The 27,546-nt window shown below is 38.6% G+C and overlaps 1 protein-coding gene across 4 annotated transcripts in view; it reads right to left on the bottom strand.

Annotated features, from left to right (window-relative positions):
• qkia (QKI, KH domain containing, RNA binding a) overlaps positions 1 to 27,546 on the bottom strand; it is an 86,277-nt gene that overhangs the window by 22,604 nt on the left and 36,127 nt on the right. For all 4 annotated transcript variants that reach the window (XM_039681099.2, XM_039680839.2, XM_039681009.2 and 1 more), the window contains exon 3: positions 9,849 to 9,965. In XM_039681099.2, coding sequence (XP_039537033.1) covers positions 9,849 to 9,965 — 117 coding nt within the window. The remainder of the gene's footprint in view (positions 1 to 9,848; positions 9,966 to 27,546) is intronic.

Here is a 27,546-nt window from a genome sequence, read left to right as displayed (position 1 = left end):
ATCGTTCTGTAATAGGGCTGCAACGATTCGTCGACGTTGTCGACAAAAATCGATAATAGAAATAGTCGACAATGAATTTCATTGTCGAATTGTCGCCAGACATGTTTTTTTTTTTCGACCGAGCACATTCGCTTCTCTGCTGAGCGATACCATACAGAAATGGCAGTGTCCAACGCAGCAGCTGCACATACCAAAACATCTAAAGTTTGAGAGCATTTTAGCCTGGATAAGGTGAATAAAAAGGTTACCTGTATCAAGCAAAGTAGTCCTTGCTATCACGGCAGCACCTCGGTGATGCACGAACATTTAAAGAGAAAGCACGTCGGACAGTTGAAAAAAACGGAGTTTGACTCGCCTCGGTAAGACTTACTGTATTTTCCGCAATATAAGGCGAATTTAAAAGCCTTTAATCTTCTCAAAAAACGACAGTGTGCCTTATAATCCGGATCTTCTTATATATGGACCAATTAGTTAACAACGCCCCGCGTTATTAAATTCGCCCGCGAACTTGGGCTCGTGTCCATCTTATGCCTGCTGTGCTTTGTCACACGGCCAGTTCAAACTCGTATAAATCAGGTTATGTGTGTCTCCCGCTCACGTCACGAGCGCTCACTCTTAACAGACACACTGTCCCCGGCGCTACTCGCGCATCACAGAACGTTCATAAAGCGCTCCCCGTTCATAGTAACCGGGTTGTCTCACTCTCATTCATAACAGCCAGCTGTTGCTGACGAGCCACCGCAATATAGGAGTCAGGCTGCGAAAGTTACGTGCACGCCCCAGCGCGCTCACACTAATAAACGCCTCACCAGCTCTGGTCCCGCGCACTACATTCCCTTTAGCACATCTAGTTGATGCATAACGCAAAGTCGCAAACCCAGTCAAACGTGTGACTGCAGTATCTTATGCGCCTCATAATCCGGTGCACCCTATATATGAAAAATGTTCTAAAATTGGTCATTCATTGAAGGTGCGCCTTAAAGTGCGGAAAATAGGGCAAATAACATGGAAGTCAATACGTTTTGTTTTGGATCACGAGTAGTAAAGTTATTTTGCTACAGATTGACCACTGAATGTATCTCACAAAATGCACTTAATATTTTTGTTTACTGTTTTATTGCTGCTAATGTGCCTGCCCCTGGTTTAGCTACAGGAAGAAAATGTTTACTTGATTTTAATTTATTTTTTCTTGTAAAACAAATGTGCCTGGCCTTTAAAAAAATGATAGAGTTTCTCTATTTATATATTTATGTCTATACTGACCAAGAACCTAATTGGTTTTAGACGGGGCATTTTTATTACTTTTAGTATGAATCGGCCTATCAGCAGCAAAGTTCAATAAAATATGCATTTTTCATTGAAGTACCCCCTTCTTTCTTGTGTTTACTATCATTCTCCACAGAATTAAAGCAATTCATGCTAAATTTTAGCAAAATGTAATAATTATCCGATTAGTCGACTAATCGTTTCAATAGTCGGTGACTAGACGACTATTAAAATAGTCGTTAGTTGCAGCCCTATTCTGTAATCGTTATTGGCTGCAAAAACTCTGATCGTAGCATCCCTAATAGAATATTAATCCAAATCTCTGCATATTAGCCAAATTCAGTGTCTAAAAATGTACAGGTTATACATAAAAAGCTAGTTTTTTGATCAGTGTAAGTCCATTACAGACTAATGCACTGATCTAAGTGAAGACCAAAAATATTTCAATTTTAAGTGGAACGGGCAAAGCAATGAGGCTCTGAGCACAATTCTCCTGGTGATCATTTAAAATGGTCTGCAGTTGGTGTGCATGACCGTTTGATTGGCCAGGGTTAACAGCTGAACCTCAAAAGAAAGCCATTATGCTACAGTAGAGCTGTCTGAACAGTTGGAGGTGCTATAGTGTTCCAAAAAAAATTTCAAAGCTGACAATTACCCACCACCCAAGCTTTCAACACCTTACACCTTTCAAAACTATAACATACAGGGCTACAGACTAACTTTTTTTACTAGGAGTGCTGTTGCCCCTGACTGACAATTTTAGGAGCACAAGCAGAAAATTTAGCGGCACACCTTAAATTAGCTTGCAAAGCAATTATTCAAATTTCCCCCAAAATAACCGTAATACTGACAAATTCTTTAATAATAAATAGACTTAGCGTACAGACATTACGATATGCAGATTTATTTTAAGTTCAAAAGGCTTCAGACTCAAATTTGAGGGCAGCTTCACCACAAATGCAAACTCAAAATGAGTTCTACAAAAAAAAAAAAAAAAAAAAAAAGTGGTAGCACTGGGGCTCACTAAGCTTAATTTAGGGTGTAGATTAAATTAACTTTAGTTATTATCATTCATAATGTCTTAATATTAATTTAAAAACAAAAGTAGTGAAATGTATATTAATAGCCTATAAACATCGTTTATGTAAAATTCAGTCGCACACTCTCAAATTTTGGTCATAAAATGCGACCATTTGGTCACAGTCTGGAGCTCTGACATAGCTAAAATATATCTAAATAAATAAAATAAAAATGTCCACGATAAAGAATTTAAAAGTTGGATGGAGCAATGTTAAAAATATTTTATTTTAAAAGAAGATCCAATTTCCATTGGACGCCTCTTATGCATGAAACGATTAGAAATACAAAGACAGAATTCCAAGGGAAGTCGTTTAAAGACCACTTGACCGGCCCTAAACGGCTCTTGTTCACATTGATTAAATGTACGTTGTCGACATATGTCCCTCCCCCAATATTTCCAATGATGCTTTCACATCATTGCTCAGTCAGACACCTCAATTAGCATGCCTGCTTCACAAACGACCACAGAGTGGTGGATCTCAGCGGGGAGGAGAAGGGTCCACCTGACACGCTTACTAATACACAGACTGAGACCCAGTCGAGTGCCTATGACACCGCTTTCCTAGGCACTGCCATGGATACGGTTGCTATGGCAATGATTAATGTACAATACACTGTGAATGTGTGCATTAGGGTTGCCACAATATAAAATTTGTATTACACAATTGTCATGGCCAAAAGAATTCATGATAGATATTATTGATAATATCTCAATTATCGAGCAGCAATTATCAAGGTTCAAGAGGTTTACAGCCTATATGACATGGGTGCTACTTAGGTCTAGGTTGACTCAAAAATTAGGGATGACAACCATAACACATTCACGATGGAGAATGCACACACACAGTTAAAGATACAGCTATTTGAAATAAATGATAAGTATTAAAACCCTTAGTGAGAGTCTCCTCTTTATAACAACATTATCAGGTTTCACATGAATTATGTGGCACAGTTGTCAACTGAAGCTTCAATAGAAATGAAGTGATGAATTGACAAAATTACAGAAATTTGAAATAAATGATGATTACTAAATGCGTCTCCTAGCGATTTTCACACACATTTTGTTGACAAATTCAAACCATGACAAAATGCAATTACAAAAACAAACTCAAATGTTTCTTACTGTGACAAACTATTTCTTTACTGTGACAAAAGATTGAGCCGATACACCTGAACTGAGTTTGGTGAAAATATCTCATTCTATTCAAGAGTTGTAGCCCTTTTAGAAAAAGTGGCCCTGCCTACATTGAACAGTTTAGCACCCCTTAGCGGTTGTGAATTTGTACTCTTTAAAAGCAAAAGTTACTGGACTATTCTCAAAGTGAACACAAAATGTTTTGGGATCCATGTTTGGAGATAGCCCTTCAGCTCGAATTAGAGCAAAGGCATGGACTGTAAACACCCACCCCCGCCCATCAGGGATCAAGGTCAATACCATGTCCTCTAAAGGTGGGTGAGGGGCGGGTAGCGCAGGACAAGTAGAACAACTCGAAAGGCTCTGAAGAGGGCAAAGATTCTGTTTACTGACATACGAAACCAGTGGAGGGGCGACACACATGTGATAGGAGACGCATGTGATGACAGACCTATAAAAGTACAAGAATGAATCCAGAAGCAGCTCGTCAGAAGATGCGGGTGGGTTTGTAAACCTTGAGCATATGCATATGGTCCGAACTGTCACACTGACTGTGTGTGCATCAAAAACAAGAGAGCAAAATAAACCATGCAAAGCACGATTCCACTGGCAGTCGGGCAGCCTGGCTGGAAATAATCCCAGGACCCTATAAATACTGTTCATATCAACCAGAGCAGAACTTAAGCTACAGTCTTGAACAGCTGTCCTGGGAGGAGTAGTTTACAGGGTCCTGTTCCACAGGAGTGGAAAATTGACCGGAAAAAAGCTCAAACTACCAACATGGGCAGGAGAGTGATTCAAGGAAGATCTTTTGAATAAACTAGAGATGCTCATATTGACTGTTTAACCTTTAACCAAGAATATACATTTTGACCAATTAATACTACCAGTTAAACAGTTTAACCCGGTGGTTAATCCTCGGATAACGAGTGGCGGTTATCGGTCGGGAAAATGAACCAAAATGAGCATCCCTAGAATGAACATTTAGGAAGATTCTAACAGTTCACATTCATTTTCTTGGCACATGCTGTTGGCAAAACAACTAAACTAACACAAGATATTCCTAAGAATCAAATGTTAATTGTTAATAAAGTTTTGCAAGCGTTCTCGTTTAACTATTGCATTAATGTAAATGCTTTATGTGTCATGAAACCTTGAAAACTTCTAAAAAAATTGGTACTAAATGAAAATCTTATTGTTAACAATTCATTCACGAATGCTTCATTTTTAATGACCTTGTAATTTTTGATCAAAAGTTCACAGCTCATTTAGTTTCGCATCAACTCCCGGGGGTCGGCTATTGCACCGGCGAGACAAGCTAGATTTTTTTTTCACATAGCAGCAAAATAGACTTAAAATAATTTTTGGTCATACAGACTTAAGAAATATGAAAAAAAATATACAGTTGAATGTGTCCTAATTCATAACAAAACAAATATTCTCTGTTTATGTAATCGATATGAAAAGAGAGAGATTTCAGTCATTCTCATTTCAGCTCATTATCTTTAAATTTGATCACGCCCACAGAGAGTGCACGCTATTCAAACGCAAATGATCTGAGGCGATACATGCAAACAAGTCAACGTTTAAGGAACTTTAAGGAACCCATTTCCTATTATAAATTTGTGCTCCGATTCAGGTGTAAAAAAAAAAGGAGAGTCAATTTAATGAAGTTCAAAGAGTAAAAACTAAAAAGAGGAAGGACAGAGGAGAACAAAAAAGCTTTAGAGAGACTATATTGTTTCTCTGGAGAGGTTCTGTGATGCTTCGGTGAGGGTGGCCGTCTGTTACATTTGATCTATGCTGTGGTTTCTGAGAGTCCTCAATTTGAACAGCGTTTGATCAGAGGACAAGGCTACACAGAGGGACAGGTTATTATCCAGAGTTTGTCTGTCCTGTCCTCACCCATTACATCTGCTTGAGCTCAGGTTCAGTACGCACACACAACAAGCGTAAGGACGTAGTGTCTCTTGAGGCTGTGTGAACTGGTGTGTACGCAGTTCTTGAGAGGGTAAATGGGGTTAAACCACCTTCGGGGAGCTGCTAAATAAAATGTCAGTCTGATTTAAGGTTAATGAACCGTTTTCTCTTGAGACTTTAGGTGATCCATGCCTTTATTTTTAGGGGCAAACATTAAAACGCATCACTAACAAACAACTCAATGCACTGTCGGATCCCCAAAAATGACTTGGAACCAAACCTTGTGTTATGAGAAAGACTCCCACTGTACCTCTATGAATAAAGCCCTGTTCACACTACAAGCAATACCATTCATTTTAATGGGGAGCGGGCGATTTCTGGCGACACGTGCAGCAGTGACCATAAAGTTTAACTTTATGCAAATGAAGAGCGGGAACGACAACCAATTGGAGTGAAGTCAGTGGAGCGCATCACTCTTCAATGCTGAGTCTGACCAAGGCATGTTGAACGAGAAGCTCATTTTAGCAGTCAGAATCCATCCTATTGGGATCCGTGTATATACAGTGGTATTCACCGTACTGACTCTGTGCTTGAATGGTTTCGGGAACCCAGATAGATGGGTATTTGCCCGTTTGCTGAAGTTAAATAAACTGCGATGGCAAAGTGCACTCACTGTTTCTCGTTTAATATTAATATCTTTAATATTATGCATTTAATGTACTGATTCCATTTATATTTAGACTTATCTTTCCAAAATGTTTGTTTGTAGCGGTAAGAAAACGCATTTGTTGTCTAACAGAGTAACATCTGTGAATGTCACTCACAAACATTACTAGGCAACCAGTTGTGGGAACACCCTCCAGCACAGCCACTGGCGGCCTGCAGCGACAAAGTCGGGACTTAAGCCACTCCTTTCTCTTTTCATGACTTTCTCTACATCTCCATTGCTCTTCTCTGTCCCCAGAGAAAGCAGCACTTAAATTATTGAGAGCACAAAAACAGCTTTTCTAATGGACGCTAAATAAACAACCCCCTGAGCCCAGACTCGTGTCTCTCTCTCTCTCTCTCTCTCTCTCAAGTCGCTCTCTTTAGATAGGTCCAAATATACTCGCAATTAGCAGTTCCAGTGTGCATGTCTCTCATGTTCACTATTGAAACATTAAAGCATGAAAACATACAATGGACAATGGCGATGTTAGATCATATTTTTAGAACAGTATGTTTCTCTTCACCATCCAGGTTTATTTGAAACATCGTTCTAACTGTTCTGTTCTAACCATTTGGCCACTAAAACCCCAAAAGGTTGTTGAATTAAATTATTCTGGATGTTAAAGGTGTGATGAAATGGAAGCACAGACAGATCTTTTCTTCTGTTTTGTGATCTACATCATTGTTAAAAAAAGCATCAAAAACTAAATAAATGTAGGGCAGGACTTGGTTCTATCCACTGATTGTTGATTCTATAGAGGCAGATCTAAATAAGAGCTTGCAGTTGAATAAGGTAGAGATGACTGGAGGATATTCATAGGTACCCCAGCCAAGAATCAGCAATACTTTGGTGGAAAAGGATATGACAGAGTCAGTCAGGAGACTATTCTGAGAAACTCTGTAAGGAAGCAGGAAACCTCAATCTGTGTTGATTAGTCATCCAGGCAACAGCATTCAGCAGCGCAATTGAAGACATAACTACAACAGAAATACTATAATAGAGCAAATATAAATTCTTTCTAGGATTAAACCTTTTCTGCATCAAGCCCTTTAGTCCACACATGGCATCTCCAGAGGGGAGCACAGCTGGGGCCCAGGTGTGTGTGTGTGTGTGTGTGTGGTAATGCTAATGCACAGTGATGGGGATTTCCTGATAAAACAGCTCCACTGGGACGCTGACTGAGATACAAAGAGGAAGGCTAGACAAGACAAATGTTGCTGATTCCTGGCAAAAAGCTCTCTGTGGGTTGTTCAAGACTTTAGAATTAAATCAGCTCAGTTGCTTACTACAGAATCAGTCATTTCTTGGATGTATTATACAGTATCTATCTATGCAATAGTTTATTAAGCCTTTTCTTTTAACAGTTTTAAATTTCAGTTACTGTGCCCATGAAGAACAATTATAGTGCTCTGACTCTACTCTAGTGTTTTTGTGATTTAACAGAAACCCGGTAGAAAATAACATGATTTAGTTACTGCAATAAAATACAGCAATATAGAGTTGTTTTAATGCGAAACAATAGACCTTTGTCTACAGATCAAATATAATAACAGTAACACTGAATCATCTTAAGAGATTTTCATTGTGATTTTCCATCGTCTTAAGAGTTTCATCGTGTTGACTGTCGTACCCGAACGCAGTGCGCTGTTTGATGCTGAATGGAGATTGACTGACAGTTGCAGCGGAGGCAAAAGTTTACGTAATCTTGAATTTAATGACTTAAATATAGGGTAGGCAACAAACACTTATTTACAATTATTAGAATGATTAATCGACTAATCGTCAATTGTTTTGCCAGCTAATCAGTAAGTTTGGAACGATTCAGCTTTTTCAATTAGTTAATTAAAACATTGAGTTATACACATTCTTACTATAATATAAAAAGAAAATCAGTTCAGCTTTTGAAATAGTTGTTTTAATGAAATTTGAGCCAACTAGGTCATTCTCTTTAAGTTTTCAGATTTCAGTCCAACTCAAACCACACACAAATGCTCTCTAAGCATTGTTTAATATAGGCCCACTGCTTTTCTTAGAACTGAAACAGAAAAAGGGTAATTTACTTCAAGCAAACCTGCAAACCATAATCTGCAAACCATTATTATAAATATAAAATTACAATCCTTTTTTTATATGACAATTGAGCTGACAGAGATGTTCTCATTCACCTTTTAATTTACAGTATGAAAAAGAAAAAGTAACTGCCATGTATTCTTCCTAACATCTCCTTTTATAAGTCTTCATGATTATGGAACAAAATACAGGCAAGTGATAAGACTATAATAGCTAATAGTGTTACAACAATAAAAACAGTCCCGACTCCCAAGCTTGATTAAGCTTTATTCTATGCAAAATAAATCATCACATTAGAGTAATTATATTATTATTGATAATATTATTACTATTATTACTAGTATTGCATTATCTAATAAAGAGATTTATGTTACTACTAGTTAGTTAGCTCCAGCTGGAGAACACTCAATTCTCAACGGCTCCTCTTTTGCCGAGATGTTTCCTCTTTAAGTGCTCCAACATGCATGTTGTGCTCCCGTGAAAAGCAAGTTCTGCCTTGCATGTATTGCACATGACAACATTGTTGATTTTATAAGTTTTGTGAAACTTTCCCAAACCTTGCTACTTGCTAGTTCGGATTTGTTTGCACTCAGTCATAGTTTGCGCTGTTTTTTTGTTTTACCGCAGTAGCATTTGTAAAGGGCTGCATTACACTCTAGCGTCACAGTGTCGTAGCGGTCAAAATGCAATATTGCACGCCCTTACCTTAGGTCAAGTGAGATCAAACGACATTTGTCGACAATTTTTATTATTGTCGACGGTGCCGACAATGTCGACTAATCGTTTCAGCCCTACTTAAATATTCATTTATATCTCACATTATAAATTACACATAATGGCTTCAGAACACTTTTGTGGGGCTTAACAATAACACAACAGTATATAGGCCAAAGCAAAATATCAGATTTGGATTGGCCTCGTCTGACCTATACCCGATCCGGAAAAAATGGCAGTAACGGAGCCAGGTGCATCCCTACACCTGAAGCCATGATTTTTCATCATTCAGGATTTAGCTCTTCCTCTGCTGATCACACAGTGGGTCTCTTGTGAGACTGTAGGGGAAGATCTGGTCCTACTTTCCAGTGCGTCTACTATGTGCTTTTGTTCTCTCTGACACCCACACCACAGCCAGGCCTGAAATAGAACTGGCCTCAGCCGGAGTGCTGCGAGCTAACCATGAGTGTGTGGTGGAGAGAGAAAAAAAAGACATTGGACAGGACAAATGAGCGAACTGGCTCATTAAGGACAAACTGGTTCCAAATGGCAAACGTCAGCAGAACGCTGTCTGTGAAGGAGGAAGAGGTGGGTGAGGAAGCTCCAAAATGTGACTAAGTGGTCACATTTGTCCATGCTTGTTCAACATGCCCTACAGGTGTCAATTGCCATGCTGGTGCCCCAGCTTTTTGATTATGTGGTGCCATTTTTTCTCAGAATAGCACAATCAAACTGAACCATACAGCATGGAAAATGGCCCAATGGACACTGAAGATCAGAACAACATACAACACAGGCTAATTTGAACAGTGCTGGTTGCTGCTGTGGGAACCACCTTGAAGCATTGGTCGATTTGTTTAAATTAGGGCACAGAAATCTTAGTATAAATTAGCTGTTAGTTAACTTTTTACAGATGTAAAATCTCAAAATCAAATATTTCTGTGTGTAACTCACCTTCTTTCTGTCTCTCATGGAGCTCCTCCCTCTCACCATGATCTTGCAGCCAGTCTCTGCCTCCAGTTGCTTTGCCGTGAGACCACGAGGGCCAAGGATTCTCCCAACAAAATTATACTGGAAATACAAGAGTAAGAGAGAGAGATTATAATACATTCAAAAACTTAGAGCATATTTTAGAAAAAAATGTTGCACATACACACATATTGTTACTAAAGTCACTAAATAGAGGTTCACATTTTAAAGTAGTAGTTCATCTATAAATACACTTGTCGTCAGCATTTAATAACCTTTCGGTAGTTTCAAACTTGTATAACTATAATTGGAACCTAAAAGGAGTCATTATTTACTTTAAACTGCAACGATTCTATATAATGAAAGTAATTTTGTCATACAGGTTAGGAACGACATGATGGTGCAGCAAGCAGCCCTGACCATACACAAACATAGCAGAACAATAAGAACAGCAGTTGCATTAAGAATCACAGAAAGTTTTATGTACTGGAACAATAATTCAATTAGCTGCAGCATAAAATCCTCAGAATCCTCCATCTGACACTGTGAGCACAGTGTGTAATTATGTATTTCAAGAAATAAACAAAAAAGGCTTCTCTCTCCCACACTAATAATTCAATTAACTCCAATGTAGCTTTTTGACCAGCAAACGTCAAGACACTAATTTGTGGGGACATTCAAATAAATAAATAACCACAATAACAAAAAACAACTGACCAGGCGGCTAATCACTCTTTCTACTCCAGCAGCCGCTTATGAGCTACGGCCTCAGCAAATCAAGAAGCCAGACAGAAAAATGAGAGCAAGAAAATGCTAAGCAGCGCTGCAAAGCCTCTTTCTTGCTTTTCCACCATCCTGCTCTTCATTTTTTATGTCCTTCATAATTCTTTCGTTCAGTTATCGTGCTCCGAGCCATGGAAAAGGGAAAAGCTGGCTGTATGTAATGTAAATAAGAAATGAAACAACGGGAGAGAATTAAAGTAGTGGAGGGGTCTCTTATCGTGGCCCTTGTCCCTGACGCTGTGCTTCAGGGCTTTGTATGAGAGCACTGGATTAAGCACTCAGAAGAGGAGCGACAACCGAATTAAGCTGCAGTCTGTATGTGGCATGTATTCGTACAGGACGACTGACTCTGTCTTTACCCTCAGAGAACTTTATTTACCACAGTAATCCTACCACAGCTTTACAGTGCATCTGACAGCACCGCACCAAATAAATAAATAAATAAAAATACTGCTCTTTTTCAATCTCTATCAGTTGACGTCTCGGACTCGGGGTAAAGACAAAGTCAGTCGTCCTTTACGGATACAGGCCAGATACACACTGCATCTTAATTCAGTTGTCGGTCCTCTTGTGAGTGCTTAATCCAGTACGAAGACAGTTTGGTTCTTTTAGTTTATGAGAGTTATCTGAGTATGAGAGTTTGGATTACTGTAATGTTTTGTATTTGGGTGTGAGTCAGGCCTCTCTCTCCCGTCTGCAACTCGTTCAGAACTCAGCTGCCAGACTTTTAACAGGTACTAAGAAGAGAGAGCACATTACTCCGGTTTTAATTAAATTACACTGGTTACCCATAAGATACAGAGTTCAATACAAAGCATTGTTGTATGTTTTTAAGTCTCTGAATGGCCAATCACCTGAATATGTTACTGACTTAATTAGCCGCTGTCAATCCAGTAGATCTCTGCGCTCAAATGATCAATTGCTTCTCATGGTTCCGCGGTCCCGTTTGAAAGGTAAAGGTGATCGGGCCTTCTCTGTTGCGGCTCCTAGGCTCTGGAATGATCTTCCCCTGTCTGTGAAATCTTGTCCTTCTTTGGGTGTTTTTCAGAGTGCGCTTAAAACTTATTTGTTTTCTTTAGCATTTGATAATCCTTTGTAAGGTTTTTTTTTTATGTCATGTGTTTGTATTGTTTTTTATTTCTTTATTTTACTTTCTATTTTATTCATTTTGTACAGCACTTTGGTTCCACTTGTGGTCTTGAAAGTGCTCTATAAATAAAGTTGAGTTGAGTTGAGTTGAGAGAGTTAAAACCATATTCTTATCCCCCCTAAAAAGGTCAGGAAGTGGCAACCAAATAAATAAAATAAAACATTTGTATAGTGCGTTCAGAACTGAAATAAACAACTTGTATTAATTAAAAAAAAAAATTTCACCTAAATGTACCACCAATAGTTCAAAAATAAATGCTTTCTTTTTAATATCTTTTAAAAATGTAATGTTTTCCTGCGATGGCAAAGCTGAACTTTTATGGAGCCATTAAAGTCTTTAGTGTCTTAATTATGAATCTTCAGAAATCATTCTAATATGTTTATTTGGCGCTCAATAAATATTTATTATTAGGGATGGGCATTTTTCAAAAATATTGCATTTGAATATTCGGGCTCATAAAAATCGAATATTCGTTTATTTATATGAGGTTGAACGAAAAAGATGTTATTTTTAAGTTGATTTTTTTTTTTTTTTTTTTTTACATTTGTCACCATTTCTGAACAAGTTTCCAAGATTAGCACAACAATTTTACAATATCATCCAGGCTAAGAAAAGTCCCTACCAGCATCTTTGTATTTGCGACACGAGACACCAAAAATCCGCTAGATTTAAACAGCAAGTGTTTTTAAACTACTTGAAAGAAAAAAAAGCCGTGCCATGCAGTGGAAAAGCGAACAGAGCCGACCCACACAGTGGAAAAGCGCCATAACAGCTAACACAGGTTGAACTTTTGATAGGTTTCTTTTTACAAGCCATAGATGCCAAAATGTCAACCACCAGGAGTGATTCCTATATGCCGTACAGGATTCAATACCCACAATTAATCACAGCCGTCACTCCTACAATTTTGCAGTGTGCATTATAAATCAGCAGAAAGAGAACTCAAAAGACTGACTCACGATTAGTCAGACTCAAAGAATAGGCGGCATGACCTGCCTAAATAAATAGGAAAACAATGCTGTTTCCCTCTAACGGCTTATTGTTCCAACACAGATGACACGCCGTAATCAGACAGCTCCGACTGTGTAGGTGGATCAGATATGCTGGAGTTCTTCACATACATTCCAAATGCTCTCTCATGAGACGCTGAGCAGGATACATGTGCAAAACAGTGTACTGAAGCAGCAGTGCCGCACACCACATCACATCACATCATCTTTACGAGACAGCCAGAAGTGAAGTGACAATGCCTTAGGTGAACATGCGCGCAGGCTGTCCGTCACAATCACACAACTGTAAACAAACCAGATGGTGATAAAACAGCAGCAAAAATACATATACAACAACACCGCACAAAGCGCAATGTCAGGATGATCAGATATCGTCAGAAGTTCATCAATCCCTCTCTTCCACAGGAGCGCACCTGCACAATCTCTCTCTCCATGCAGATGAGAGAGGATTCTCCTCGGTGTGTATGTGTGTTGATGTTGATTGGACATGGCAGAGAGCAGCGGCCTGATGCGGTGGGGGAAATTGCTCGCTTTGAATACTGGAACCAGACAGTAATTACAGCCTGGAGGAGATGCCACCATTTTACTTCCTGTAGAGGGAGGAAAGGAGGCACGAGGGGAATGATAGAGGAGAAATACTATAGTTTTAAGACGACAGGATGAGAAAATGTTTTGACTTTATGGTGGCATAGCGTGTTTGTGAGAGAGTCTGAGAGGGGCAGAGATCAACCACAAAAAAGCCTGGAAAATTCCACCCTACCACCACAAACATCTGACATAAAAAAACAGGGCACTGTGTGTGTGAGTCACACATCTGCTCATTTAGTGATCTCACCAACAAGGAAAACCAATAAAATCTAGACAAGACAGAATGAAAAAAACAATTTGACCACTGCAGTTATTTATACAATTTAAATGAATTCAAACTAATATTTTAATTCAGACAGACGAGGGGAAGAAATTAAAAGGAATAGCTGTGCCACCTAAAAAAAAGAAAAAAAAAGTTTTTTTTTAGTTTTTTCAAGTAAATAAAAGTTAATTGTCACACTCGGAGCTTAAAACATCCTCATGAACAAAGCATTTACTTAATCAAGCTCCACAAACAGCTTATTTGGATATTACTTGGGACGTCACATGCTAATACCTTTGCATATGACGGTATCCTAAGTGGGACATCGACAAATACGTTTACATCGTTGCGCAATAAGCCCCCCAGACTGGCATTCAGTCGCTTAATGACTGACACCGGAGGAGAGCGTCACATCAAAAGCAAATAGAAACCATAATAATCAAAGAGGTTGTCTGGATACAGTATACAGATGCCCATTCACTTTACTCTAAGTGCCTGAGTTTACGGACAAAAGAACAAATGGAAGAGTAAATAGAATAGTAAAAGAACTTCGTTTTGTCTAACCACCATTTTTATGCGCTTGCGCTCCCGTGGAGTCTGTCGTTGCTATGCAACCATGAACACAAGCGCACCTGGAAAAAAAAAAAGCACGTCACGACATGCGCCTGACATTTGAAATAACGAATTTACGTGAAATAACGCAAAAACGTAATGTGAACAGCAACAACGGTCCCTAATGGGAACCTGACATTAGCCAAACTTCTCGTTAGTTGAGCAGGTAGTCGGAGGAGGAGGAGTAATGTCAGGCGTTTGGGGATATTTTAAGATATAAATAAGCGATGATGATAAAAGTAGAGCAGACTGCAAACTATGCACTGCAAAAAATTGTCAAGAGGAAGGGTGAGAAATAGCCCCTTTAACATGCATTTTGATTATACAAGTTGTCTAGGCCTATTTACTTTGTTACAGTCAGAAAGTGAAAAATATCTGATGAAAATAAAACATTGAAGAACTGTGATGGTATTATAAACTACTCATATTGGTACTTGGTATCAGCAAGGACCCAAATGTAAGTACTTGGTCTGAAAAAAGTGGTACTGGTGCATCCCTACCCACCATCATATCAGACAAAACCAATTGGAATGATTCTGAATGACTTTGAATGATTTGATGAACAGGGATCCTAATAGAGGGTAAAGAGAGAATCAATGTCTTTCGTGAATCGTGCACGAGAGTGTGTGCGCAAGGCTGTCAGTGTTAAGCTGTAGGGATGTATAACAGACCAGCCTAAATGTGAGAGCAAGCGGAGAGTTGAGCAGTTCAGGGACGCAGCCAAGAGACCTGACAGAGACAAACGAGCAGCAACGATAACGCAACATTATACCTCCTACCCACCCATTCCCTTCTCTCTTCTCTTACCTCGCTGTCCTCCATCACAATCACTCCACCCTGCTCCTAAGGTCACCACTCTTCATTGCTGAACATTTAACACATACTGATAATGGCATAAACAAGTACACGCATATGTCCTTCAGATATTTGATTAGAAAAATAATAACAAAGTGGAGGAAGAGAGGAAAATGGGAGCATCAGAAAGTCACTCATCTGGGATGGGAAAAGAGTGGTGTGAGGGAGGGATAGAGAAGGAACTGTAATATTAAGATATGTGAAGGTCAACGTTTAAAGGCTCAAAGGCTGAAGTAGCCTGGTTAAAAAAGCACACCATTCACAGTTGTAACTGAGTTATGGTCTGGTAAAGCTTCATAGACAAATCATTTCCAAAGGGGCGTCACCAACGGACTTCGCTCAAATGCCTCAGGGCGCAATTGGATAGACCTAAAACCATTCAGAGCGATGAAGGCGATGACGTATACAGAGTGACATTCATCTATTATAGAAGCACTTGAATAAACAAGCAGACACTGATTACCTACTTGCTCTACGTTTATTTAAAATTAACAGCAAGACAACTAGAAATGAATGTGATTTCCATTAAATAAATCACACAAAGTAAACAAATCCTTAAAAAAAGCTTTTCTTTTTTGCAATTTAGACGCACAAACTGCGTGCCGGTGCGGTGAGACGTACATGCTTGGGCAGATTCGGCTTGAATTCGTTCATCCTCAGACGCGGCGGCACGCACGCAGTTAAAAAAAAAGCCTTGCACTGTTAAACGAAACGGTGCATAGAGTCTCCCGAATCATCTCCAGCTGTAGCAGCATTGAAAAAAAATATTAAAATAACATGGTTTTGTGGGTTATAGAGTTCTCATGATGACTGTGTTCAACTATTATCGTCACACCACTAGTTCCACGGCGGCATCCATCTTTGTAAATGTACAAAATCTGCTTCATCGACACTGTGCTGTTCTCATCGTGTAAAGCCCGCCCCAACCTTTCCGATTGGTTTTGACGGATTAGAAATGGGCTTGAATGAGCTCTTTGCCAGACTAACTTGCAGAGCAAATCTAAATTAGGAAGTGGTCTGGGTCTTCCCAGGCAAGTGCTGAAGATCACAGAGGGGCGTTCAGAATAAAATGTGCACCTGCGATCCGTTTGTCTATTTTAACCATAGGCTGTGCCACGTCTGGGAGTCTGTTTCTAAATTAGGCCTTGTCTTTTGATAGGGTGCATTCAGACACTCTCTCAGCTTCTCCACAGCCAATCAAAATGCAGCAGTCAGCATTCATGCCAATTCAGACTGCATCTGTCAGCATTTATTCAAATCAACCAGTTAAATGTTGACATTAAAAATCAACACACAAGGCCAAAAGGTCAAACAACGTAGCAAATGAGCTGCATAGTCTTAGATGTTAAGCTCAATGCTGACCACTCATAGTGCAATAATGTCTAGATCCTATGAAGTTCCTAAGACATTTCTCTATTGATGTCAGACTTTTCTAATTTTGTCCACATAAACCACATCTTTCTTTCAGCCCAAATGCAAGCTCAGATTCAAATCTGCTTCCATTCAATAGAACAAAAAATTATTTTATAATCGGTTTCACTCAAATGTATATCACATTACATGTAAGAAAAGATGTCACTACATCAGTTACATTGTGCAAGGCTCTGTTGTTTATAGGGTATAAATACACATTTCTTGATTTGTTTTCAGTACAACTTACAGCATTAGTCCCTCAGCTAATAGTGTTAATCACACAGGGACCTTCTAACTTGGAGCATTAAAAATAATTGACAACAAGGACCAAAGCATGCAGCTGAGCAAGTTAGTTCAGCAGAACTAAAAAAATCAAGAGTATTTGCTAACATCAATTTATCAGCTGAGGCAGAAATAAAAAAAGTGAGGAAAGTGCAGTACTGCATTAAAAGTACTAGTAGAGGTTCTGAATAGTTGTGGACAGCACAAGAGAAACAGAGTGTAGAGCTCATGTAGAGTGGAGCAAGAGTGCTGAAAACAGCTAATCCAGCATGTTGGGAAAAAAAATTCTTAGGTAATGCATCCAACTGTGGCCTCCCAGTGGAGTGATACAAGACACGCTCTTCACACACACACACACACACCGAAATAACAATCTGCTCGCCACAGTATAAGCACATCTGTCACCGTTGTGAAGAAAAGAATTAGAAAACGGTCCTCTCTCTTCCACATCACTTCTGTATTCTGCTCTGTCCTCCGTTTTTCAGTTCGTTCTGTAAACAGGTGTCGACACACAGTGTCACCTCTGCCGCACCTCCCTCCTCTGCAGCTTTACACATCCTCTATTCAGCACTTCATTCCTTACCTTACTCATCTCTGTACACCGCCTCACGCTGTTTCTCTGCCCCATATTTGCATTATGTCTTACTCTGCATCACATTTAGTTCAATCCTCTAGAGGGGAGAAGGAAAACATTACAACCCATGATCATTCCGCTGCTGTCTCTGCCGTGTCTGCTTGGTTTCTGTATTATTTCAACACAAAAATGATATCTCAAAAGTTTCAGTATATCATTCAATTAATCTATATGCCATATATCTAAAAGAGAAACTGTGTAAGAGTGAGGGAGAGAGAGAAAAACCGAGATAACCTATCGGACGCCCTTGCTAATTACTAATTAACCTGTGTTAAGCAAGTGAGTGGTGTGGCAGAGCTGAGAAACAGTTTAATCTCCATTGGCAGCTGTGGACATTGGCAGTCGGGTTAGGAATAAAGATCCAGTACTTTTTCAGAACTTGTCTTAAAATGCCAGAACTGACATTTATGACTATTAAATCAAGCTGGAGCTGAAAGCTTGCAGTCTGAATTTAAAAGTGCAGTGTGATTTTTAGCGACATCTAGCGGTTCGGTTGCGAGTTTGTATTAAGGGCTCAGCCCACTGCTCACCCCTCTCACCAAGATCGACTTGCCGAACGCGATTCCTCTAACATACTGTTTTACAGTCAATAAAAAGAGTACTAATCAGCTGTTCACATGCTTTCTCTGCATGTGTAATTGCACGTAAACACGGACAATGGTGCAGAAGTATAAATGAAATCAGACTCGTAGCCTTCAGCAGCGTAGGTCCAACCTGTTAGTATAAATCAGCCTGTTACAGTAAACAAATATGGCGGACGACTGGCATATTAAGATATGGCATATACAGTGTATGGAGTGGTTTTTACAGAAAATTTGCAGGGGAAAAAAAATGTTTAAATGAAGTCGTGGAGACTGAGAACATGGTCCTTACACGTTACAGAGTGAGCTGGGGGTGAGTCTTTCGTAGGCTCACTTTCTGATAGGTATAGTTTGGTTTCATGTGATAATCTCCAGAGACTGCACACGTTTGTCTAAGCGACATGTTGAATGAATACGATTAGAGATCAGGGCGGCAAGCATCACACCACAGGAAAATCTCATAAGACCATCTGTAAAACCATCAAGATAACCAGGACTTTAACAAGATTGTTGGAGGGGGACAAATCGGTTCAAAATCACCCCGGATATCTTGTAGTGTACGGCAGGTTTTACACATTTCCTACACACCAAAAGAAATGCACTCTCCAATTCTAAATTATCTCATCCAAAAACACAAGTCACAAAATGACAGTCCACCAGTCCAAACCTTGAATAGCTGGTCTAAATTAGACTTCTATTCTCCACTCTTCTACATCCCTCACTCTCCTTCTCTATACGCGTGTGTGTATGTAATTTGGAGGCCAGAAAATCCAATCTGAAAGATTATGACACAAGTCCTTAGAGAGCAAAGTAATTACTCTCTCTAAAGAGAATGAGAGATGGATGGATATATGAGAGAGAGAGAGAGAGATAGAGATGTTTTTGGCCTGTGTGTAGAAAGAGGCAGCCTGTTATCCCTAATATAAATCATCTTTTTTCATCTAGTTACCTCTCTTTCTCTTGTTTAATCCTTTCTAAACACCAGGAGCAAAATCAATCTTTGTAAGCTCCAAGCATTTAGTTCTGAGTGACACACAATAACAAAATATAAGCAAACAAAAGCCACATGAGCACAGCCACATGAGGGTGGTGTGGTAAATAAGTGGTTTAATAGATGACTAGTTACTAAAAGCTACAGTTCCATTAACATTAAATCATTTAGCCGACACTTTAAACCAAAGCGACTTACAAATGAGAAAAGCATAAGCGATTTATCATTCGAGAGTCAGCAATATTGGTAGTAGTACTGCAATATTGAATATACAGATACAAGTACAGACAAATATTACAAAACAGAGTAGAAGTGAGAGCTATTAATTAAATTGTTTACTAAAATACAAACAATTTACATCTATAACACAATATCCAGATAAGAAACAACAGGTGAATACTATTGGTGTTGTTAATAGGAAGTGCCTTATCAATATGCATCTTGATTTGATAAGAGCCAGAGGATGAAACCTGTCACTTTTTACTTTGCAAGTGAGTCCTGCCCTCTTTCTCTCTGAGCCAAATGTAATTTGTGTCTGAATTAACACGAGCATGCTGAACAGGGCAAAGGAGGAAGAGACTGCGTAATCTCTCCCTCTCTCTCACTCCGAGTCAGCCCATTGCACTGGACACACACACACAATTTCATATGCATCCCTGAAGATGCTGTTGGCTTCTAGTCCACCTGGCAAGACTGTCTGCCGAGGCCCCCAATTACAGTCTCTGAAATTCATCAGCCTTACACAGTGGTTTAAAACCCTGCATGTTGCCTATAGACCAAACATTTCAGTATTTTGTACCAATACCATCGAAAATCCACGGTTGTCGGTACCAAAGTTTAATTTACATTAAATTTACATATATTAAAGTGTATATCACGGTTACAAATATGGAAACTGTAGTATTAAAACACTTTACAATTAAATTCCAATTGTTAAATAACATTAAAAAACATCCAGACAGGGTGACCATCCTCGATCAAGTTCCCCTTCAGGAGTTTTGTAAAAGCCAAAATATGACAACACCTCAGATTTGGTCCACTTAAAAGGCTGAAAAATCTCCCGAGCATGGTCACAACCTTCCGCCATTCTTCTCGAATAACAATAAAAGAAAAAAAAAAACATTGCACGCTGTGTCTGCGTCAGACTGTTACTGGCTGGACAGGATTTACAGTGAGTTATTAAAATTGTGATAATCAAACACGATTTAATGATAATTCAATTTTAAGTGGTAATACTAACCGTCAGTATATTTTATCGTGGTGTATCGAGAAATAATAGTTCCATCCCTAGGACAGCGCATCAAGAACCGGATTAACCCGGTACTTCGCTACCACCGGTACTTAAGAAAAGCTGGTACCGTAACGGTTCATTTTTTTTTTTTTTTGAAAAATACTGGGTCTTTTGACAACACTACTCTAGACAGTGTTATTGGCCATCACGGGCATGTCAGAACACACCCATGGATGACAAATTTGGCACTAGACACGGCAAGTAGTCAAACAATTTGGTATGTTGAATTGTAATATGTTTTTCTCTAGCTTGTTTTAACTTTATTACATTAGGTTTAAAACGCAGTTTGAGAGACCTAAACTGTGACATGACCATGTCGCTTTTCCGACAATTTTAGAACCTTTTCCTCTCCCGAGTTCGGTAGAATAACTGACATTAAAAAAAAAAATTCCAAATGAGAATCGCCGCTATAATGTTTTAAACTGCACTTCTGAGAGCAGGCAGAAAATATGAAACATCTGCATGTACAAATGGCAATTAAGAACCAATGTAAGTGAAATGAAAAGGCACGCATCTACAAAAAAAGCATAAGTGGCAAATGAGGGGTCTCTGTGTGTGGGCGGGCCACCTCTGATGAATCTGTGAGCTTTTCAGAAACAACTCGATGTCATTTGTGAGGCTCAATAATTGGAGTCCTTTGGCTTCAAAAGCCCCAGTAATAACCTGCAAATTAAAACTGGGGGCTTTAGTATGATCTCCAACCTACCAAACCTTAATATTGCCTCACATAAAAAAACAGCTTTCCATCCCCCAATAAGCCCATCAGACAGGGAAGAAAATCACTATGAAAAACCTTCAATAACAATCCCAGCAATAGACCGGAGACCCATCCGTTCTCAGTTCAAGGATGACTATTAATAGCTTGTTGCTTCGGTGAGCTGATTGCAGCAGAACAGCCACGTCTCTGTCGTTAAGAGAGCCAGAACTCAACAGCAAGCCAGAACAGAAGAGTTGACCACTTCCTGAATCTCAGAGAAGAGATCAGATGGTTCAACCACACACATGGCCTGAATAATGCCGTTATGTATCCATGAGAGAATTTAGCTGGAAAGGAACTGCCGGATCCCAGCACAACTGATGTCTGCTTATGCAGATGTGTCTGTGCGCACTCATTAGCCCCTTTTCCACCAAAGCATTTTGAGAGCCGGTTCGGAGCCGGTGCCTGCGCGCGAACCAGTTCTTTGTGTTTCGACAGCCAAAGAACCGGTTCTCAGCCAGGAAAACTGGTTGCAAAGCGGCACCAACTCTTTGCTGGACTAGAACCGTTCTTTTACCACGTCATGCTTACGTCTGGGGCTGGGGCGGGTTTAGATGTGTTAGAAGCATCTTTTCTGACCATAATAAAGGATCGCAAAGCCAAGAGAAACATTTGCAGAAACACGATGGAGTCCGCCTTTGTAATTATTATGCTTAAAGTTAACGCAAGCGTTTCTATTTTTGTAATTTTTTTTATTGAAGACATTATAACAGTCACAATATAGAACAAATAAATGGAAAGAAAAAAAGACACAAGACAGTGGTACATAACTTATCAGAAAAGATTACATATCAAACAAAAAAGTTTAAAAGACTTACATATTTCAATTGTTTTTTCAAGCCTTCTTGGTACACGAGTTAGAGATATTCCCAAAGTAATGTTGCACTTGCAAGCGTTTCTAGCTAATACGTATAGTGACGTACACAGTGAAGCAACAACGTCGTTCCCTGGGCGCTCTAGTAAGTGGAAACACAAATAGGTTCTGAAGCGGTTCGCAAGTTGAACCAACTCCGAACCAACTTTGAACCAGCACCAGTTCCGAACCAGTTCTTTTTTTTTTTGGTAAAAAAGGGGTAATTCAGGTGGTTGTACTGCATGTGAATGAAATTCCAATGTAACCAGCTAAATTAATCAGAATTATTCAGAGCTCAGTGGCCACATACACTACACCACAGACATGCATATTCATAACAGTGTGTTATGTGTGGTCAGCAACACACACACACACACAGCGAGACCACAATGTTACAGCAGAAAGCGGTTTGTAGACGACAGGTGAAGTAATAGGATTTTGTCCAAGGAGAGAGGGAGCTAAACGTCTTGCTGAAACTCACTGGCAGCACTAGAGGAAAGACAAAGATAGAGCAAAAGAGGGGGAGGAAACCTGTCACTTCCATATAGACCTGGTCTGTCAGCCACCTTTTTTTCTCCCAGACATACCAGTCAATCTATTCCATCTAAAAAGCTCAGGAGAGAGACTGTTACTGTATATAGACAGAGGTTTATAAACAAGGCTACTACTAGTACGTTTAGAGAGGTTTTGAAGGTCATGGCTTGACCCGGTGTTTGATATAGGGTTAGAATCTTTAGATTGGCCACACAACTGAGAACAAGCTCACAGATACACACTTGTAAACCAACAGTCATGTTCACAGGACAAGCTATTTTTATGAAATGGACATTCTGTGGTAAAGACAAAAGGAACCAAGACCTAATTACCTATAAGTGTTTGTTAGAAACCTGTTGAGAATATATCATTATTATTTTTCCTACACTGTGTTGTAATTCCATTTCTGAGAATGAGTTATTACATTTTTTGTCTTATATTTTCCATTTACCCCATGTTACTTTCTATGGCTCTTTTATTTTTATTTATTTTTGTTTTATTCCTATGTCTTTCTGAATTATGGAAATGTGAAAATATTTCATATTTATTAAAGTAACAACATGGAACTTTTCCTCTTTGGACTCCATACTGGTTGGAAACGAAATTGTCCATAACCGCTGACGTAAATAATTTAGCCTACGGTCACACACACACTTGCTGTTTATCCACCATTGTGCCATATTGTGGCCTAATGGTTAGATAGTCGGACTTGTAAACCGAAGGTCTCGAATTTGATAATCAATACCGACAGAAAATAACTGAGGTGCCCTTGAGCAAGGCTGCTCATAGCTCAGGGTGTGTGTGTGTGTCCACGTTTTGCAGTGTACGTGCATGTTCAGTACTCACTACCCTAACTTGGATGGTTTAAATGGACAAATTCCAAGTTTGGGTTACCATACTTGGCCTCCGCGTCCCTTCACTTAACTATATTAGTAATGACATTGCTTAGACTTAAACTGAATTTATATCAGGTCAATGATATTTGATACATCACCTCAACTCAACCCGTACTCCCAAACCTACCCATCACATGTGCAAAACATTAGATTTAAATAAAAGCATGTTTTGGCTAATTAAGAAGCCTTTTTGTGAGGACCAGTAAAGTTGTCAGTCAGCTGTCACAATATTTCACTATATAAGTGAGGACATTTGGCTGTCACAAGTATATCCAAACCTGGAGACACACACAAAAACACACCCAGAGAGAAAAGACCATGACTGGGTCAGTTTACTCTAAAAGCATAGTCTGTTTTCTGTTTATTCTCAAAGCAGTAAACCGCGAACGGACGTTTAGTCTGGAATAATGGGTCTGACCTAGGGAAATGAGCCCACGTGTGTGGCTCTTCTTAGTGCACTTTTAGCTCTCTAGTCCAATAGACTTCTTTAAAATAACCTTTTACAATACTAGTGCTAGAAGCATGAATTGAGCTAAAAAAATGTAAAGGCTCCCTTTCTTCCTGAACTCTAACTAGATCAGGTGTCAAACCGCAGTGTGTTTAATATACAGCAAGTTTACATTATAAAACACCAATAAAATTCTTTCCATCCAACTGAGAGGAAACTGAGAAAGCATTCAAAACATTATTTAAATATCAGCACCTCCGAATCACCAATCATGGACAATTTATTCTCAATCAAGCTGCAGATTGGATGACCGAGACAATTCTCCTGTCTGAAAGAGCAAATCAGAGAGACTGTGACTGAAGTGCATGCTAGCATTACCCCGCTCAATAAAGTAGTAACGGCTATAATTATTCTTTCTTGCTTTTCCTGCGTGGTTAGGATATTCGGGTGAAAACGTCCATGTGTGTGTGTGTGTGTGTGTGTGTGTGTGTGTACTTGTCTACCTATCTAAGAGGGGACTTTGGTGTCGTTACACACTCACTAACAGGGGACCGCCGAGGGAAGTGGGGACATTTTTCAAGTCCCCTGTTAGCTATGCCTTAAAACATGTTAAAATCAACTAAAAAACGCTCTGGTGAATTTTTTTAACTTTTGACCAAGTGGGGACTAACACATGTGTGTGTGTTTAAGCCCATACTCAGCAGCGCTCCTGTAGGCTGGAGCAGGAACTGCAGTGGCCCATTAACACACGTCATTCACACTTCTCTATTGTCTGAATGGCTGGCTGTCCCAAAGCCTCTGAGACTGTAGAGCTGCTTAGTTAAGGTACTACTTTCAGTAAATTTAATAACCCCACGCTAGTAATCATTAGTTAAGCAATAGTAAATGCTTAACTAATGAAAATACAATTATTAAAACACATTATAGATATGCTTTTAAAACAATATTAAATAATTTATAGCTTTATAGCTGTCTTTATAAATTGCTGATTATTGGTTTAAAAGCATATCTATAATGTGTTTTAATCATTTTAATTCCACGCTTTATTAATGAACAATTTATGATTTCTAAATGAAGTATAGCATTATAAACCATAATAATAAACCAATATAAAGTTATTTAGGAGTTGTCAGTGGTTTATAAGATCACTTAGAAAGTGAGTAAATGATTAATAAACTATTTCAATGTGCATTCATGTATCTTATTATTCAGACATATAGTAATAGTTACTTAGTGTGTAAATACATTTTTAACATGTATTTCTACTGTAATCCAAGGTTAATTCAGGTAGTTATCAACCATTTAGTAGTGGTCAGTTTACTATTTTGTGAGCTCATCTAAAGTGAGGACCTGTTATGCCTTGTAATGCATTTATAAAAGAGATTTCAAAGGCTCAGTTAAATATTTGTATGTTCTTTTATGTTCAAAGTGTTGTGTTTGTTTCCTTTTTCTGTTTAGAAGAGAACTGAGCCTTTAAATCTAATTTATGAATGCTTTGCAAGATATAACTATTCCTCACTTTAGATGAGCTGCCAAAAAAAGTTAACTGACCACTACTAAATGCTTAACTTCTTGCATTTACTACATTTAAATACACTTAAGTGATCTCATGAATCACTGACAACTCCTAAATAACTGGTTTGTAAATAATGTTAAAGAAAAGTAAACAAACTGCAGTTAACAGTAGATAGTCTAATTCTTGTATTTATTTATTTTTTAAATACATTTTTACAAAAGAAAACATTACAAAATAAATTTGGAAGGGTAAATCCCAGCATTTTCTAGTTTATTGTAGTTTATTTGAGAAGTTGCACAGATACTTGAACATTGGTAGCTGTATTTGTAAGCGCTCAGGCCACTTCACCTAGACACCTTCCAGCCATACTGCATTGATATGTTAATTAGTGTGGGGGAGGGCGGTGTAATCACACACAAAGGAAATGTCCTAAGTTAGAAAATCAAGGATAGTATGAGTTATGGTCAGATCATCCAATTATTTATACCACAGTCTTGAATATCTTTTATTTTTAGAGTTTATTTGACAAATTAGGTTTTTAGTTCTGTCTCTGTGACCCTCTCACTTCACCCAAACCTAGAAGTTGATTTAGATCTTTTTTTTTCAATATCAGTGGTATTGTGTCTGCTATTTTATAAAGAAACATGTCTGCATTTTTTTGCAGCACGGTAACTACACAGTTGTTTTGAACATCAGTTGAATGAGTAAATCAAACACTTAATGAGTGAAATATTTCACAATTTTGAGTGAAATGTCCTGGTGTGATGTGGGGAACATATGATCCTTCTGTGTCTAGAGTTTGTGTAAATGTGTTTAACACTAATTCTTTCTGAGTGATAAATAAGGCCCCATTTGCAGCTGCTATTACAGGTTGCTTTTTTGTTGTTGTTTTTCTTTTTAGAGTTGTATTAATGCATTCAGTGACTACATCTTCCAAACTACATATTTCACTTCGACACAACACTGCTAAAACTCTGAACATAATACAACATTGAACAACTTCTCAAAACTCTTCACTCAGTGATCACACGATCAGTCTTGGCTAAACTAAGATCTTTCGATTTACATGAATTGATTTCTGGCAAACAAAACTTGATTTACTGTACAGGCACATGCTTACATATTATTTCCAAGACTGTTATTTAAGTTCAAAACTTATCAACACAAAAATGAATAAGATATTTCTACCGTATTTCACACTGAAACATATTCTGAATCTAAAAAAAAAAACTGAAAAATTAAGAAGTAACTAAACACATACACAAGTCTAGTCTTTCATGTAAACATGAACCATGTAAAATGCTTGACATTCTGTCCCCCTCACTTTTGAAATGATTGCTACGCCCCTGATTCCACATCCCCCCACACTCATTTACATTTCAATGCAGGATGGCTTTTTGAAGGTGTTTTAGGTAAACTGGTCTGAGCGCTTACAAATACAGCTACCAATGTTCAAGTATCTGTGCAACTTCTCAAATAAAAACTAGATGCAGTTGATAAACTAGATGCAGTTACGGAAGATATTTATCACGTTTTGAAGGCCCATCTAAAAGCACACCTAATCCCGCATAGATCTGAATGCAGAGAAGCTCCTCAAAGCGATGCTGGTGGTCTTAAAATTATCAGTGGGAAAAACTATCACCTCAGTTTTGTGTTCATTTAAAGACACAATTTTTTTGCAAGCCAAGATGTAACCTCATCTAAGCATAATAAAAGAGAAATGGAAGCAGATGGATCATTTCTCTCAATAGGTGTATATACGTATATTGTGGTGTCTTCAGCATAAGAATGGAAGGAAACACCATGTCTTATTAAAATATAGAACCCAATGGTAGCATGTAGAACGAGTAAAGGGAGGGCGCCAAGATCGATCCCTGTGGAGGTGAGCGACAGAACAGAAGAAATGACCTATCCTGAACAAAAACTTTCTGTTCCATAAATAAGATTGAAACCAGTTAACAGTTAAAAAGATAATTGAAGTAATTTTCAAACTAAAGCAGTGTTCATTTTGACAACAAATTTTGATTTAGTTTTAGTCTTTTGACTAAAATGCCATTTAGTTTGTCATATTTTAGTCATCTGAATTGTTTTAGTCTAGTTTTAGTCAACGAAATTCAATATGATTTTAGCAGCCTGGTCTCATTGTTAATACGTAGGTATTTTAAGTTTTTTGAAAAGATAGAAAACATACTTTTTTGTACGTTTGGATAGATGCTGAAATGTATAA

This window comes from Pimephales promelas, chromosome 15 (assembly GCF_988280905.1).
Source record: "Pimephales promelas chromosome 15, fPimPro1.hap1.1, whole genome shotgun sequence".
In the NCBI taxonomy this organism is placed as follows: Eukaryota; Metazoa; Chordata; class Actinopteri; order Cypriniformes; family Leuciscidae; genus Pimephales; species Pimephales promelas.
Note: the sequence above shows the minus strand (reverse complement) of the source record. Positions and strands in the feature narration are given on the sequence as shown.